This window comes from Aspergillus homomorphus (genome assembly GCF_003184865.1).
Source record: "Aspergillus homomorphus CBS 101889 unplaced genomic scaffold BO97scaffold_31, whole genome shotgun sequence".
Lineage (NCBI taxonomy): Eukaryota > Fungi > Ascomycota > Eurotiomycetes > Eurotiales > Aspergillaceae > Aspergillus > Aspergillus homomorphus.
In genome coordinates this window covers 139176-154031 of record NW_020291917.1, presented here as the reverse complement: position 1 = coordinate 154031, position 14856 = coordinate 139176, and the positions used below count along the sequence as shown (strand labels likewise).

The 14856-nt window shown below is 52.8% G+C and overlaps 6 protein-coding genes and 1 non-coding gene across 7 annotated transcripts; 5 read left to right on the top strand and 2 right to left on the bottom strand.

Annotated features, from left to right (window-relative positions):
* Positions 1-15: 15 nt before the first annotated feature.
* BO97DRAFT_143892 (cobalamin-independent methionine synthase II family protein) lies at positions 16-1521 on the top strand. Its single transcript, XM_025690121.1, has 2 exons — positions 16-313; positions 368-1521. The coding sequence occupies exons 1-2, from the start codon at positions 55-57 to the stop codon at positions 1333-1335; spliced, it is 1227 nt and encodes a 408-aa protein (XP_025549337.1). The 5' UTR covers positions 16-54; the 3' UTR covers positions 1336-1521.
* A 2464-nt stretch (positions 1522-3985) lies between these two features.
* Positions 3986-5277, top strand: BO97DRAFT_143888 (uncharacterized protein). Its single transcript, XM_025690120.1, has one exon. The coding sequence runs from the start codon at positions 4210-4212 to the stop codon at positions 5089-5091; it is 882 nt and encodes a 293-aa protein (XP_025549336.1). The 5' UTR covers positions 3986-4209; the 3' UTR covers positions 5092-5277.
* Positions 5278-6583: 1306 nt separating this feature from the next.
* Positions 6584-8317, bottom strand: BO97DRAFT_479442 (putative FAD dependent oxidoreductase; the record flags this gene model as incomplete). The annotated part of the gene is made up of 6 exons (XM_025700696.1): positions 6584-6602; positions 6645-7426; positions 7481-7627; positions 7681-7954; positions 8008-8133; positions 8187-8317. The coding sequence occupies 6 exons, from the start codon at positions 8315-8317 to the stop codon at positions 6584-6586; spliced, it is 1479 nt and encodes a 492-aa protein (XP_025549335.1).
* A 647-nt stretch (positions 8318-8964) lies between these two features.
* On the top strand, positions 8965-10275 carry BO97DRAFT_456800 (TauD/TfdA dioxygenase family protein; the record flags this gene model as incomplete). Its single annotated transcript, XM_025699186.1, has 2 exons — positions 8965-9408; positions 9467-10275. 2 exons carry the CDS (start codon positions 8965-8967, stop codon positions 10232-10234), a joined length of 1212 nt encoding a protein of 403 aa, XP_025549334.1. The 3' UTR covers positions 10235-10275.
* A 41-nt stretch (positions 10276-10316) lies between these two features.
* Positions 10317-11171, bottom strand: BO97DRAFT_416208 (uncharacterized protein; the record flags this gene model as incomplete). The annotated part of the gene is made up of 2 exons (XM_025696427.1): positions 10317-10817; positions 10887-11171. 2 exons carry the CDS (start codon positions 11169-11171, stop codon positions 10317-10319), a joined length of 786 nt encoding a protein of 261 aa, XP_025549333.1.
* Positions 11172-12216: 1045 nt separating this feature from the next.
* BO97DRAFT_444848 (uncharacterized protein) lies at positions 12217-13318 on the top strand. The gene is made up of 2 exons (XM_025698496.1): positions 12217-12788; positions 12866-13318. Exons 1-2 carry the CDS (start codon positions 12686-12688, stop codon positions 13003-13005), a joined length of 243 nt encoding a protein of 80 aa, XP_025549332.1. The 5' UTR covers positions 12217-12685; the 3' UTR covers positions 13006-13318.
* Positions 13319-14760: 1442 nt separating this feature from the next.
* Positions 14761-14832, top strand: BO97DRAFT_t198. Its single transcript has one exon. It is a non-coding gene; the product is annotated as a tRNA-Arg (tRNA).
* Positions 14833-14856: the final 24 nt, after the last annotated feature.

The following is a 14856-nucleotide window of genomic DNA, read 5'->3' as shown; positions in this document are numbered from 1 at the left end:
ATCTTCCCCCTCGCAGTTCCTTTCACATAGTGCGACTCGATACACTGAATCACCATGTCTTTCCAGCTGCACAGTGCCCCGCCTTTCCGGGCTGAACACATGGGCTCCTTGCTCCGGCCCCAGAATCTACTGGAGGTGCGCGAGAAGATCCGTGACACCGGTATCTCCGAAGAGGAGGCCGGGCTGCACGCGGTCGAGCAGCAGACCGTCCGGGATGTGGTCCAGCTGCAGCGTGATCTGGGCTACAAGGCCGTCACCTCGGGCGAGTTCAACCGGACCCGATTCTGGGGGCAGATGTGGGATGAGTTTGAGGGTAGGAACCCCTCCATTCTATCGCAACGGGACAATCGCTAAGAGTTCTTCGCAGGAACCGTCCGTCTGCAGGATGCAGAGGCCTCGATGTTCCGCCTGTACCACCCTGACGTGGTCAGCTTGATCGAGAAGGACAGGAAGGTGATGCCAGGGGACTCGGTCATCGCCGGCGGCAAGCTGTCGTGGAGCGCGGCCAAATCCGTGTCCAACCTGCACGAACTGAAGCTGGTACAGCAGGCGCTCCCGGAAAGCGAATGGGGCAACATCAAGCTGACCATGATCACGCCCGCCTGGTTCCACATGCGCTACAAGCAGGGCAAGGCCTACAGCCCGGAGGCGTACGCCAACGACGCGGAGTACTTCCACGACGTCGCCAAAGTGTACCAGGCCGAGCTGAACGCCTTGTACCAGGCTGGCCTGCGCAACGTCCAGTTCGACGATCCCGGTATGGCGTACTTCTGCTCCACAGCCTTCCGCCAGGGCTGGGCTGAGGACAAGGACAACGTCGGCTCCGTCGAGGACCTTCTTGATGCGTACATCCAGCTGTACAATGACTGTCTCAATGGGCTGCCCGAGGACTTCCACACCGGCATCCACCTGTGCCGTGGGAACTTCATCGGAGGACGCCACTTCGCCGAGGGCTCCTATGACATTATCGCCAAGAAGCTGTTCGAGGACCTCAACGTCCACACCTTCTACCTCGAGTATGACACTGAGCGCGCGGGCGGCTTCGAGCCCCTCAAGTTCCTGCCCAAGAACAAGAACGTCGTCGTCGGCATTATCAGCACCAAGCTCCGTGAGCTCGAGGACAAGGACGCCATGAAGGAGCGCGTGTACAGGGCCGCCGAGTACGTCAGTGCCGGCAGTGGCGAATCCCGAGAGGAGGCCCTCAAGAGGATCTGCGTCAGCCCCCAGTGTGGCTTCAGCACCCACGAGAGCGGTTATCCTCTGAGCCTGGATGATCAGAAGAAAAAGCTAGGCTTAGTCCGCCAGATCGCCGACGAGATCTGGGGTCAGCCGTGAGCATGTGATCGCGGGTGAAGCAGCAGGAGTTGTGGTATTTTCTGGACATTTCAACAGCGACGGAAATCTTTGACGATGTGACATGACATATGTATTCAACAAACGTAACGACGAGGGCTTCGGGCAGTATGTATATATTAGGATAAGGGGAGCGCCGAGCCGACCTTGAATGATAAAATAATCGACAACATGTTTGAGTGACTTGTTGGTGTAGAGAACTTTCAATCAATGTTTTTCGCTGACTCCTGCTTTCGTCACTGAAGGTTCGATGCTGATGGCTGTAGGGATCGAGAAATAGGATTTGTTGCCCCCATGACAGATTCTGCGGAGCTGTGGGTATTGTGATCGTTTGCAATATTGATTGGTTCGCTTGCAGCGTGCACGTAACTCATAAGACAATCCTAACATCCTGGATTGCGTGTGAGGTAAGATCGAAGTCAGAAAGCATGATGGGACCCTCGGGCTAACAACAAAAGGCTGAAACTCCGAAGCAGGCCATGAATCCCAGGAGCAAGCACATCACATGCGGTTATCACCTCAGTCTCTCATGGTATACATGTGTCCGTTGCGAAGTCAGGTATGACATCAGGCCAACTATTCGAAATCCAAGGCTCGTGTTGGTGTCATTGGCGTGTTAACTGGAGTCTGGAATAGACGTCGTTGGGGGGACGCCGTGGATACACAGGTGCAATTGGGTTATGCGCTCGAAATGACAGGAACAAGAACGAGTATCAGCTAAGGGATTGTGGTCAAACCCTGCCGCTGGACAAGAGACGGGAGCCAGCTTGGACTCAGCATCAGATAGTAAGCCAAGCAATTCAGACAGTGGAACGGCCGGTGTCGGACTAAAATCGCGGCTCGAACAGCTGGTGCTCGCCCCTGAAGCCATCCCTAGTCTGGCACATAGCGAGCGTCAACTGCGAGAAACACCACCAAGCCGTCCGTCGATGTTCATTTGTCAATCAACCACTTCATTGACGAGTATGTCAGCGGACGGGACAAAAGTGACTTTGGCCACAGGGCCAGAAGCCAAGATCTGCGATTTAGTCGAAACGATCATACTTCTCGATTTGGTCTGTGCTTAGCTTTATTTTTGTGTCGTGGTGCGTTCCCCGCGGCATTCTCATATTGCAAGGAGTGTTTCTTGGGTTTTATGGGGAAGGCCCAGCGTTGAGGTATTCGACAGTGTCTTCTGAATTGTGCAATGCTGCCATAATCTGATGCTGCCTCCCAAACTGCCATGCATGCGCTGGTGCTTGAGGGAAATAAGGTGAAACATCCCGATCCAAGCCTGAGGCCGCGTGGACATGAGCCAATAAGCGGGCACGGTCCACAAGATCAGCAAAAGGGCCACGCCAGCGTCTCCAGCCGAATATCAAATCATGTGTCATACTTCAGCCCCAGTCACTTAAGATGGGTGGCCTTTTCCTAATCCTTCTGTTCTCCCGAATATGTCCCGTCCCGTACAGGGAGGACAGGAATATAGGGTCGGCTTGGCAGCTGCAGATACGCGCCAACTGGGTGGAAGGGCCTTTTGTTGGCAGCTGTATGAAGCTCAGACGTGCTCTGGCTCATGCTTCAGGCTTCAAAGCACCAAATCAATTAGGGGTTGCCAAGGACTCAGGAAGTCATCTCGCCCGCGTCAGCGTCCGGCTGCAGTGGCTCCTGCCATCTGTCATTCTGCGACGCAAGCTTCCCCTGTCTACTTCTACCCGATGTCATTGCATCACATCTTTGCTGTCGATCCAGCTCGTTTGGCCATACCATTATCAAACGTCAATGGCTCGTAGGATCGATCCTTGCTGGAAATAGTATCGTAGGGCCCTACGCGTACAAGCTCTAGGTCTGGCCCGCTCAACAAGCGTCAGGTCGCAAGAGGGTGGGACCTCTATAGAACTAGATTGAGCCAAATGCAAGACGCTGCAAGCTTGCCGCTGAGGTGATGAATATCAGATCCAGTCGTGTGTCGAGGACAGTAAGTTGATCCACCCACTCGGAACAGCCACAACCGCCGTGGTCTGCACTCGTTCGCTCCTGGAATGTGCACTGCATGGTGGTGGTCATTAAATAGAGATTATCAAGCCAGTTTGATCTCATCCACCGCCGATCTAAGATTACGAAACAGTGCTCGCGACTCAAGCCGTCCGAAGAATGTCCGTCTCAAGTCACTCAGCGACAATTGGAGCATTTCTTTTGATGCGTTTCTGCTTGTGCTTGTGCTTGTGATTGTGATTGTGCTTTGACCAGTCTGCCAGTAGGTTAATGTCTTCGGAAGAAAGCAAGCCACCAGATAGAAAGCGAAGGTGGAAGGCAAAAGATGAAACGGCGGATGTCCCGTGACAACGCGTCTTTTCAGCCATCATCACGTCAACTTTCCGCCTCATCTCCAACTTCTCAGTTCTGCATCGCACGGCATAACGGCCTCTCCACCTTTTGCTGAGGGTTTAAACTTTCTTCTACCTCAGCCCTGCCCCTAGACTCGCCCGCACTGACCCAGTCCTAGCAGTATGCTTCATCATTATTAGTCAGTTCGACATCAAGCGCCAGTCTAGGTCGATCCACCTTCGGGGTCTTTGTGTCCAGAATAGCCTGATGATATATTGCGAACAGTCAACGTCTCAGGGCCCTGCCAGTCGAAGTCGGGGGCTGACTGATATGACGAGTGTAGAGATCAACATGACTCCTCAGCATGCAGAGGCCAATCTATAAGATGTCCCTCGGATTTCCAGTCGGCTCTGTTCAGAAATCAAGCAGCTCAGTTGATCTGAACGCCATTTACCATTCCTTTCAGTCTACCTGACACACTCCTTTTACTTTTTTACTTTTAACTGACATTCACTTTGCTTTTCGTCCTTATACAGACCGACCGACGACATGAAGCTCTCCACATTTGCCATCGCCAGCATTCTCGGCTACGCAGCCGCCCTGCCCGTCTTTGAAGAGCAGGCCCCTACACAGGATGATGTCCAACCCACCGGTACTCCTGCTTTCCAGGACCCCCCTCCGTCAGGCTCTGCTGGACCTGCTCCCTCTGGTGGCCCTGGTGGCTTCGGTGGACAGGGTGGTCCTGGCAATGCTCCCGCTGGCGACCAGGTATTCCCCTCTGTGACTGTCTCCGGTGCTGCCCCGACTGCTGCTCCCTCTGGAGGCTTCGGTGGCTTCGGCGGCTTTGGCGGCTTCGGTGGTGCCTCACCTTCTGGCTTCCCCGGAGGTGCCTCTCTCTCTGCCGCTTTCCCCTCCGGCTTCCCTGGCGGTGCTTCTCCCTCTGGCTTCCCAGGTGGTGCTGCTCCCTCGGGCTCCCCTAAGCAGGGTCATTCCGCCCACGGCCACCACGGCGGCCACGAGGAGGGCAACTCTTCCTCAGACAACACTTCCTCTGGGTCTGAGCAGACCTTCGAGCGCCGCCAGTTCGAGCAGAGCCAGGGCTCTTCCTCAGAAGGATCTTCCAACCAGGGCGGATTCTCCCACGACTTCGGCAGCGGCTTTTCCGAGGGACCCTCGCCCTCTGGCACTGTTGGCGGTTCTTTTCCTTCTGGCTCCATCGGTGGCCAGAGTGCCTCCCCTTCCGGCTTCGCTAGCGGCGGCTCTTCTGGCTTGGGTGGTCAGGGTGCTTTTCCTTCCGGCTCCTTCGGTGGTCAAGGTCCCTCGCCTTCTGGCTCCTTTGGTGGCCAGGGACCGTCTCCTTCTGGTTCTGGCGCTGCTCCCTCGGGCGGTCCCTCGGGCGCCTTCCCCACCGGTGCTCCCGGCTCTTTCTAAGCAATCCTTGCAGAGATTTGTGCTTCAAGCTAGAATACATTCCTTCAAGTGATACTGTTCGGCGGTTTGGCTGTTTTGAGGCTGTCTTTCTTTGTTACGGGTCAAGTCAGAACGGTAGAAGATATCAGACTACAGCCCTGGTTCCGAACATGCAATTAAAAGGCGAATATGTATAACAAATAGTAGCTTGAATCAAACTATTCTGTCTTTCTACCAATTGCTCTGGTGCTTAGTTCGTTCAGTATGCAATCTGTACACATCACAAGCTTAGTAGCCGGTTTGTTCGAGCTCTTACTCTCGTCCTCCGCTGATGCACAGGTGCAACTCAAACTTAACCCGTTTCCCAAGTCATTCAAAAGGACTCCTAGCAGACCCCAATTCAAGCACTAACTCTTCGGAACAACCCCTTCCCTCTCTACACCCTCCCCCGAAGACCCTCCCGCATCCAAATCCAAATCCCCATTCGTAACAACGGACCCCGCCCCACCTCCGATATCCCCGACACCCTTCCCCGCACCCTTCAACCTACATAAAATCCAGCACCCAACTCCTAACCCCAACGAACAGCCAAGATAGGAAGCAAACAACTCACGATCTTCCCTCTTCTTCCAACCGGTGCAACCACATCGTCCCCACCGTCGCGACAATCAGGACCCCGGAAATGATCGTAGCCGCCACGAACCCGCTCCGATACCGCGGCGCATCGACCTGCTACCACACGACCAGCGGCAGCCACGCTTGGAAGACGTAGGCCATTTCGTTCATTCTCCCGACTACTAGCGCGCGTTCCTCGTTGTCGGATGTGCAGATTCCGTGGGCCCATCTTTCGGCATCATTATCAGTGTTAGCAGTTGATCGTGAAAGTAAAGGGGATGGAAGGGATGGGGAGGGGACGGCACGGAGGGAAAAGGTCAAGCTGTGAGGGTGGAAGATGATGCTGGGGAACGTACGCCATGCATAACCCGCTCAACCCAAACCCGGCGCCGGAGAGGAGGTAGCAGGTCCATTTCCATCCTACCGGGATGTTCCAGATTGCGAGGGAGGTGTAGCAGGTTATGTTTATGCACTTTCGTGGTTGGTTAGTCGGAGCTGGGCTGAGAGTGAAGATAGGAGGGAGGGAAGGAGGGAGGGACGTGCGCCGGTGCTCTGCATACCTTTTGTCAGTTTCAAGATGCATCTTGCTCTCCTCCCCTCGCTCGGAACGATATCGGAGGTGACACAACAGCCCAGACCTGAATCATCATTATTCACCCCACTTACGCCATCCATGCATGAGGGGTAAGCCTGTAAGATCGATGGATTAGTGGAGATAAGAGAATAGTACTTCTAATGATGCTGCGGCGGAAATTGGTGAATGAGGGGCTGTCATCGCACGGCGAAGCTCGTCATCGACATTGCAGATGATGTGCCTCGGCCAAGGGTTGGCATTGCTTTAGACCCAAGCTGGCTCTACATTCTCGACTTTATTCTCTGGTCCAATCCGCGTCTAAGTTCAAATCCAGTTCTGTAATCTATCCAACATCTAAGTCTGTGCTCAATGGCATGAAACCCACTGCTCGCCAACGCCACTATCTCGCCTCGAACTACTACCCCCAATTAACCCCTTGACTCGCTCTCGCTGGATCGCCTTGGCCGCATGCCAGGTCTCGCTGTGCCCATCTATCGTAGGTAACCCACGCCGTTCTCTGTACCGATTGATCCAATCCATCAGATTATCAACGTACGCCTCCTCAGCGTCCTTGAGCGAGTGAAAGGTCTTGCCGCTGCCCTTCGTCTCGATCTTCTCGGCATATTCCCTTTTCATCTCATCCTCAGATGGAACCTCCGCAATCCCAGCGAACACGTTCGCAACGACTATTGCCTGGAACTCAAACAGCGTGAACGTCGCAGTGTAGTAAGGCACCCCCACGAAAGCGAGAGTGGGGTCGGGAATGTAGAAGATATCCTTGTGCAGGTTGTGCACTTGCGTTCCGTCGGTGACGAGAACCGTCTCATCGGCCTTGTCTGCGGGCGTTGCGTCATCGTGAAACTCTGACAAGAATGGCAAGGTGATATGATATCCGGTGCAGATGATCACATCATCGATCTCGCAGAGCTTCTGCCCGGACTTGAGATGAATAGTCAACGGGAGTGCTTGGTTATCGGATAAGGTACTATCTTTGCTGGTGATCTCGAAGCTATCCACCTCGCCGATGCGTATGCCGTTCTCAGGCAGGACGCTGGACGGCAAATCAAATAGACCGTTTCGGGTGCTTTGGCAGACCCTTTTAGCGACCGGACCGATCTCTTTTGCAACATCGGTGGATGATACTCCTCCGCCGATGAGTAGGACATTCTGTTCGAATGGTTATTGCTGCTCATGCTATCTTCACCGACGACCGATGCGTACCTTGTCCTTGTATACGTCAGGCCTCCTATAGCCTTTTGAGTGGATAACCCGCGTTGGCCATCTGGTCTTCGTCTCCGGCAACCCCGGGATATCCGGCACGCGAGGCGCATGATAGTGCCCAGAAGCAACGATGACCGCATCGAATGCCTACAGTTGCACATCAATACCTGAAGACTGGGTGTCCTGCAAAATAAACTTACCGCCGTCTGTTCCTTTTCCTTCAAGGACCCTGAATCTTCATCTTTCTGAAGTGTCGACCAGGTCACATGCCACTTATGCCCATCCTTCGAGACCCTGGTAACCCGCGTACCATAGATAGTGACGCCATCAGCTCCAGCCCTTCTAGACGTGTCCTGGATATACGCCTTCATGACCGTATGGCTTACGAACTCAGGTGTTCCCTCAGGCCAGGCATTGAGCTTCACCCGCATCAACGTCGTCTCAACATTGTTCTTGAGGCCGACGTAGCAAGGCCTGTCATCATGAGCTTGCTGAATCTATAGCAACAACAAAGTCGTGATACTCACCCAGGCGGGGCATGCTCCAATGACAGCACGCTCTCATCAGGTCGCTCACACTCCCGGTGTCTCTCAGATATGGAAGGCTTCATCGCCGGATAGAGTGGTTCAAGTGGCTTACGTTCATCGTAGAGCCTAAGACTTCTGTCAGCGTGGCTGTGCGCTGGCTGGAGATGGTCCCCACATACCACACACCCCCCGCGGCATGATTCCGTTCGAAGACCGTGACATGAATACCCGCAGCCAGAAGATGGCCAGCAGACGTGACGCCGCTGATGCCGGCCCCGATGACCGCGACGTGTTGGATCTGGCGAGTCATGTTACTTTGCTACTTTTTGTGTTGTCGAGAGCAAAGTAACCCAAGCTGCGTAAAAGTCACCATATTGTTCGAGCTTCGTTCCGGCCTCGATGCGATTAAAAGCGAGAGGTTCGTGGGCCCATATCGCTAACGCTATGTCAGGCGCATAAGGTGTAATAGTTTCCACTTTACTGGACCCAAGTGTAATCAATCATACCGAGGCCGATTATCGCTCACAGAACCCGTTCTACACGATGGTGAGAACCGGGGCCAACGATATGATCAATGTTTAGTGTATTACAAATGCAATCGAGATGAGGCCATCGTACCCCTGCATGGTGATATCTGAGCTCGGTCCTGGGTGGATGAGGATGGGTCGGCAAGACAGAGATAAGGAAGGCTCGCAATGAGGGGAAGGGGATCAAAAGAGGGGTTTCTGAGCACAAGCTTCGAGAGTTACTTGCTCATAGGACGAGGGGGGTGCAAAGACGCAATGCCGTGCAACGATGATGTGATTATACTCCGGATATCGCATGGTCGATAGTGGATGGAGGGGCTACCAACTCCTTGAGTTAAATACTGAAAGCAAAGAGCAGTAGCCGTTGCTAGACTAGATGTTTAGTTCCAAGACACAAATTCGCGTTGAGTAACAGGTATTTGTATACACGATGGCTCCAGCTCCAATTGACCCCCGGATCGTCGATGTGGCAGAACCGCCGAAGCAAACCCTTCCGCTTCCACCGGCAACCCAGGAGCGCCTCGAGAAAGCAGGGATCGATCTCTCCCAAGGATACCCTTATCGGCCATCTCGTCCCTTGTACTTGGACGACGTTTACAGCATCCGCGACTACGACCGGCCACATGTGGACCCGGGTACTCGCGCGGACCCCGAGAAGAAAGCGCTACTCTCCGCGGCCAAAGAAGTCATCCACTTGACAAGGCACATCGGAACGGAGATAGTGGGACTGCAACTGAAAGACTTGACTGGCCAGCAGAAGGATGAATTGGGCCTTCTCATTGCGGAACGCAGTGTGGTCTTTTTCCGAGATCAAGACATTTCTCCACAGCAACAGAAGGAACTTGGAGAATGGTTCGGCGAGATTGAGGTCCATGTAAGCATCCAGCGTCTATAGCCACAGAGTGACAGCTGATGTTCTTGCGTGTTATAAGCCCCAAGTGCCGCAGGTCCCTGGCGTCCCAGGCGTGACAGTGATCTGGCCTGCCCTTCAAGCGACCGAGCGACCGGCGAATTTCCGCAATCCAGGAGGTGCATCGCGATGGCACACCGACCTCGTGCACGAGCGTCAGCCCGCAGGAGTGACCCATCTGCACAACGACACTATCCCCAGCATCGGTGGGGACACCCTGTGGGCCAGTGGCTATGCGGCGTATGAAAAGCTATCGCCCGCTTTCCGAAAGATCATTGATGGTAGAACCGCCATCTATCGATCCGCACATCCTTATCTGGATCGCAAACACCCGGAACAAGGCCCAAGATATGTTGAGCGCGAGCACCCATTGGTCCGTGTTCATCCTGCGACAGGCTGGAAAGCGCTGTGGGTGAACCGAGCCATGACCGACCGCATTGTCGGCCTCGATAAAGCTGAGAGCGACCTCATTTTGAGCTACCTGTGTGATGTGTATGAGAAGAACATTGATATCCAGGTTCGGTTTAAGTGGAGCCCACGAACAAGTGTTCTGTGGGATAACCGGTCAGTAGCCCTGCGTATGATACGATTGAGATTTGAGCTAACAGGTGGTAGAATCACCATTCACAACGCCAGTTGGGATTACGAAGGCTCCGAGCCCAGACATGGTACTAGAGTCACGTCACTTGCCGAGAAGCCGTTCTTTGACCCGAAGGCGCCGACCCGTAGGGAGAGTTTGGGCTTGCTGGACGATGCTGAGAAGGAAGAGCTGGCGAAAGCCAAAAATTGAACGGGTTCAAGAGATGGTTGTAAGACAAAGCAGGGTCTTCCGCTATAACAGATTGTATTCCACAAATCTCCTTTAGGTATGATCATTTCCGTTCCAAAATATATATCCAATGGAAAACATCCGGGGTATGTGCAAAGGACGAGGTCTCGCCTTTCGGGGCCTTTAAAGGTGTTCGAGATACTATGGTCCAGTACTCTGCCATATAAGGCAAATTGTCGAAGCGCATGGCGGAGTAGGATAAGGTGGCCCAGATGGCGCCTTTCTGCGTCAACGGTGCCAGATGCAAAGCCAAAACTTCCACTGGCGACAGTGTTACTTCTCCATTTTCCTCCGCAATCTTCTGTATAGTGGGACATATGCTCGATGCTTCGCAGGCGGACGAGAATGTCAAGGGTGCCGCGGTCGCGATCGCATCACTGGTGCTCTTGTCCAGTACCACATCGAAGGGGCCGTACGGGGAGGTCTTGGCGACGTCATCCCAGGACCGAAGATCCACCTGCAGCCAGTGCATCGCGTGAGACTTAATCTTTGTGTTTTCGGTTTCGCGACCGATGCGAACGGCCTCGGAGGAGAAATCGACATTCTATCGAGACAGCAACCTTGTGTCAGTGGAAAGTTTCGGACAGCTTGAAGGATAGCGCGCTCCACGAACCAGTATTTGGCTTCCAGGCCAGCCACGTCTTGTGAAATCATCGCAGAGTTTGGATCCCAGCTTCGAGATGCCTGGTCCGAGATGCAAGGCACGGGGGGCAGGCTCATCGAGCGCGGGGCGGCGCTCCAAATGCGACAGCACGGCGTCAATGAGCGGTTCGCCTGGGTTCAGCCATTCCCCGACATCGCGACCACTAGAGAATTTAATATCCCAGAAAACTGGATCATCATAGTCTGGAGTACCTGTTATCTTCGTATGGGTTCGTCCATTGGCTGCGATCGCCATTCTCGGTGGCTGCGGCGTGGGAAGGAGTTGGCGACAATTTCGAGTTGCTCGTCCCGCCCGTCGGATAACATTAGAGTCACGTGATACTTATCTTATCGTGCTCGCATAGAATCAGTTCGATGAGTAAGACGCATAAGAATATGAGCATATCCTCCAGGTGCCGTTAAGCATGCTGTATAGGATTGACCTTCTGTCAATCTGTCACTCAATTCTTTTTCGCAAAACATAATTGCCTAAGCCACACGTCTAGCTCGTTGGAAGATACCAGGTAGCGTTTTGATAAGATGAATTATCACGCTTCAGGAATTAGTCCAGTATCACAAGATGATATTCTATCATCGTTATAGAGGAATCATGCAGCGGCCGTAGTCTATAAGAGTGCGAGAGGTCAAAATATGAAGAGAGCTTAGAAGAGTCTCAGGGCCTGAGAACAGATAGCTAGGAGATAGTAGCTAGCACCACCAACTAAAAAAAAATGGTGCGCTCTGGAAGAGGGCCGCCTGCATGTCGACATCGAGGAAGGCATTGAATCACAGTCCATCCATACAGCGTGAAATTGCAGAGGGGCTTGTTTCTTCAATAAGCATGACTCAGTAGATATAACATATACACAGCAGAATATGATACACAATGAAGATCTGCAAGTCCCATATGTGGTCTGTGTTGGAGATGGCCTACATGGTATATCGAGCCACTCCAGTTTCCCAGTTCTGTCTCACTTTGACTATCTATCTGATATTATGATAAGTAATATTGGCCAAAGGCTGTGAAGTGCCCATAGACAGTACCTCGTCGCTAAGATGGCTTGATGGGGTCGACAAAAAACGAGCATCATCACGTTACTGCCAAAGTATATCAGGGCAATGAGCGATCATTGCCACGAATCGAGCGCTACCTCAACTGACATGCAACATGGCACAGTCCAAGTATGAGACTGGCCACCAAGTAGCACCATGCCTGCAGCTCGTTCTATAGGTCTCAAATGCATAAATAGGCTGATCATGGCGGTGGGAGCAAGAAGGTCTACGAGTCAGCGACTCGCCAACTCGGCCTGAGATACCCTTGGAAGGGACAACGCCACCACCGCGTCAATCAGTCCATCCCAACATCCTATGGGATCAGTACCTTGGATTATGTCTGGCCGCTGCAGAGGACTTGTCACTTTGTACGGGATAGGAGCTCATCCGGCGGTCGGTTCCAGGGGCGACATCAGCGCCAACGTTGACCAGGACCATTGATGCCAGCCAATAACCACCCCTCTCAACACATCCAGATCATCGCAGCGCATGGATCAGTGGTCGTGTTCCCAGCTGGTTGTGCGGTGCAGCCTACCTCTCTCGTGACTACCCCGCATTCACTGGTGACGAGATGAAGACATATAAACCTTGTGCCACCCATCATCTCTGTCACCATCAACGCAGCGGAGTGAACGACTACAACTACTGCAACCACTACAACTGACAGTTCCCACTCCTTTGTTATCCTCAAATATATCAAACTATCTATCTTTCAAGATGTCAACTCCTATCGTCCAGGGACTCTCGTCCGCTGGATCTACCTTCGGAGCCTACTCCCGCCAGCAGCTGGCCACTTTGCGCAACCGCTTCCTCACCACAGGTAAGAGCAGCACAACGTTTCCTCACCTCCCAGAAAAGCCATTCACAAGGCTTCAAACATCTAACCCTCTCTTCTAGAGAAACGACGAACCAGAGCCCAGCTCATGCGGACATCATTTAGCGTCCACCGACCGGTCTGGATTGCCGCAGGCGGTGCCGCCTATACAACGATGGGCGCTGTGTATCTCACCCTCCGCTACATGCGACACATAAAGTAGACCATTTACAAGTCACGCGACCCCAAAGAGAGGGGGGAGCACCAGAACGAGTCATCACTTGTCTGAGACAGTGAGACTCCTGCCTATATTCTACCGGTCACATTTTCCTTCACACCAATCATCTATGCTTAAGGGGGGAGGGGGAGGTGATCAGGCTTCGAGGACGGGATCTTCCAGATTATATTGACCTGACGGCGTTTCAACCCGGTTTTTCTTTCGTTTTGGGCAAGGGTAACGAGATACGGAGTACTTCTGGTGTACTTAGCGACACTACCTTATTATCATCAAATACATACTGGGATTCATATTCAATCAAACCGATAAACAAACACCCTCAAACGGAGAGAAAGAGGGGCAAGATGTCAGCACAAATGCAGCTGGACCTTGTAACAGCCATGTCTCTTGCTGCTCGGTTGCATCGGATCCAGCCAGTAATTACCCTTGCGGTACGCGCGACAAGGATGCTGTCGCAAACGAGTGATATAGTCTAGGTCCAGGGCTCCCTCACAGACATAAATACACGCACACACACACACACACACACACACACACACACACACACACACACACAGAGCACAGCAATATACTCCATACGCCAGTCGATTGGATCCCACCCCGCTGCGTCGGTGGCTGCTCAGGCCATAGACAGTGACTGAGGTATAGGTGAAAAGTGGTCTGATCATCGACCATCCACCCCTCCATCCTCCCCTCAGGAAATTTCGTATCCCTCGTGGAACCCCAAAGTAGATGGATATTCAACCCGTCCACTTCAACCACACCCCTTGACTGTCAAGTGCAACTAAGCAAAACAAGCCATCAAACAATGTTCACCGGCGTCGGAGGGAAGTGGGCCACTACCCCAGATTTTCCGCCGCCAACTAAGGTTTGTTCTCTTTGAAAGCGTCTTCCTTCGTCTTACGCCCCCTCGTAAGTTAGTTGGGGGGCGGGGGGGTAGTTGCCCGTGGACCATTCACCCAACAACGAATCCTGTTAGTCGGAAAGCTGATTCTGAGTTCGAGGTGTTTTTTTTTTTTTTTCCTGTTCTGATTTTCCCCGCTTTCGCACTGGTTGGCCCAGTCGCTGCATTGTTTGGGCAGGCAGACTTCTGAGAAGTGATTGTTGTTGGTTGCATGATCATCACTCGTCACCCCCGGATCCGTGCAGTGGCCACCTTACCCCGCAACAGGGGCTGACAGCTGCTACTTGGGTGGTACTTTGGCTGGCTAGACTCGTGAGAGAAAAAGGGGTATGCTTTGGTTGAATCATTGACTCAGGTTTCAGAGTAGTAGTCTTATCTCATGTTTAGACAAAATGAAGATATGGTGAAAAGGCCCTGTCTAGAATGATGGTCTAGGGGCGTGGCGAACGTGCCCAGAATCTGGAATCCGTAAGTTCCGAAACCCTCCTTTAGGGCTACTCGGTCGCTTTCAATTGGAGTCTTAACTGGGAGTGTCAGTCTTGTCGCAGCTGATCACGTAGGATTCAGGGATATATATCCGCAAAAGATGCCATTCACAACCTTCTCAAGAGATGGAGAGTCGCTCTCAAGAGTTGAGTGGCTAAAGGGGAGAGAAACCAAGAAGAAAGCACTTCAAATATCCATTAATCTCAGAAAAGAGTGGCAACGTGAGGGGTTTCATCTAGACAAAGAAACCATCCTTAGCCCTAACCAGAACAGGTCAGTCAGAAAGGCTACACCCGATGTCACTATAGCCAGGAATACAATGCCAACAGAACAACCATTCTTCAACAGCTGGCCTGCTGGCCCAATGGTAAGGCGCTTGACTACGAATCAAGAGATTGCAGGTTCGAGCCCTGCGTAGGTCATTCTTTTTGTTTTTGCTCGGCTAT

Bases quoted from the DNA above. Each gene is read 5' to 3' on its own strand.
- BO97DRAFT_143888 (XM_025690120.1), top strand. From the start codon at position 4,210: ATGAAGCTCTCCACATTTGCCATCGCCAGCATTCTCGGCTACGCAGCC.
- BO97DRAFT_444848 (XM_025698496.1), top strand. From the start codon at position 12,686: ATGTCAACTCCTATCGTCCAGGGACTCTCGTCCGCTGGATCTACCTTC. The intron at 12,789-12,865 runs GTAAGAGCAGCA...CCTCTCTTCTAG, and splicing joins CAACCGCTTCCTCACCACAG to AGAAACGACGAACCAGAGCC.
- BO97DRAFT_143892 (XM_025690121.1), top strand. From the start codon at position 55: ATGTCTTTCCAGCTGCACAGTGCCCCGCCTTTCCGGGCTGAACACATG. The intron at 314-367 runs GTAGGAACCCCT...AGTTCTTCGCAG, and splicing joins GATGTGGGATGAGTTTGAGG to GAACCGTCCGTCTGCAGGAT.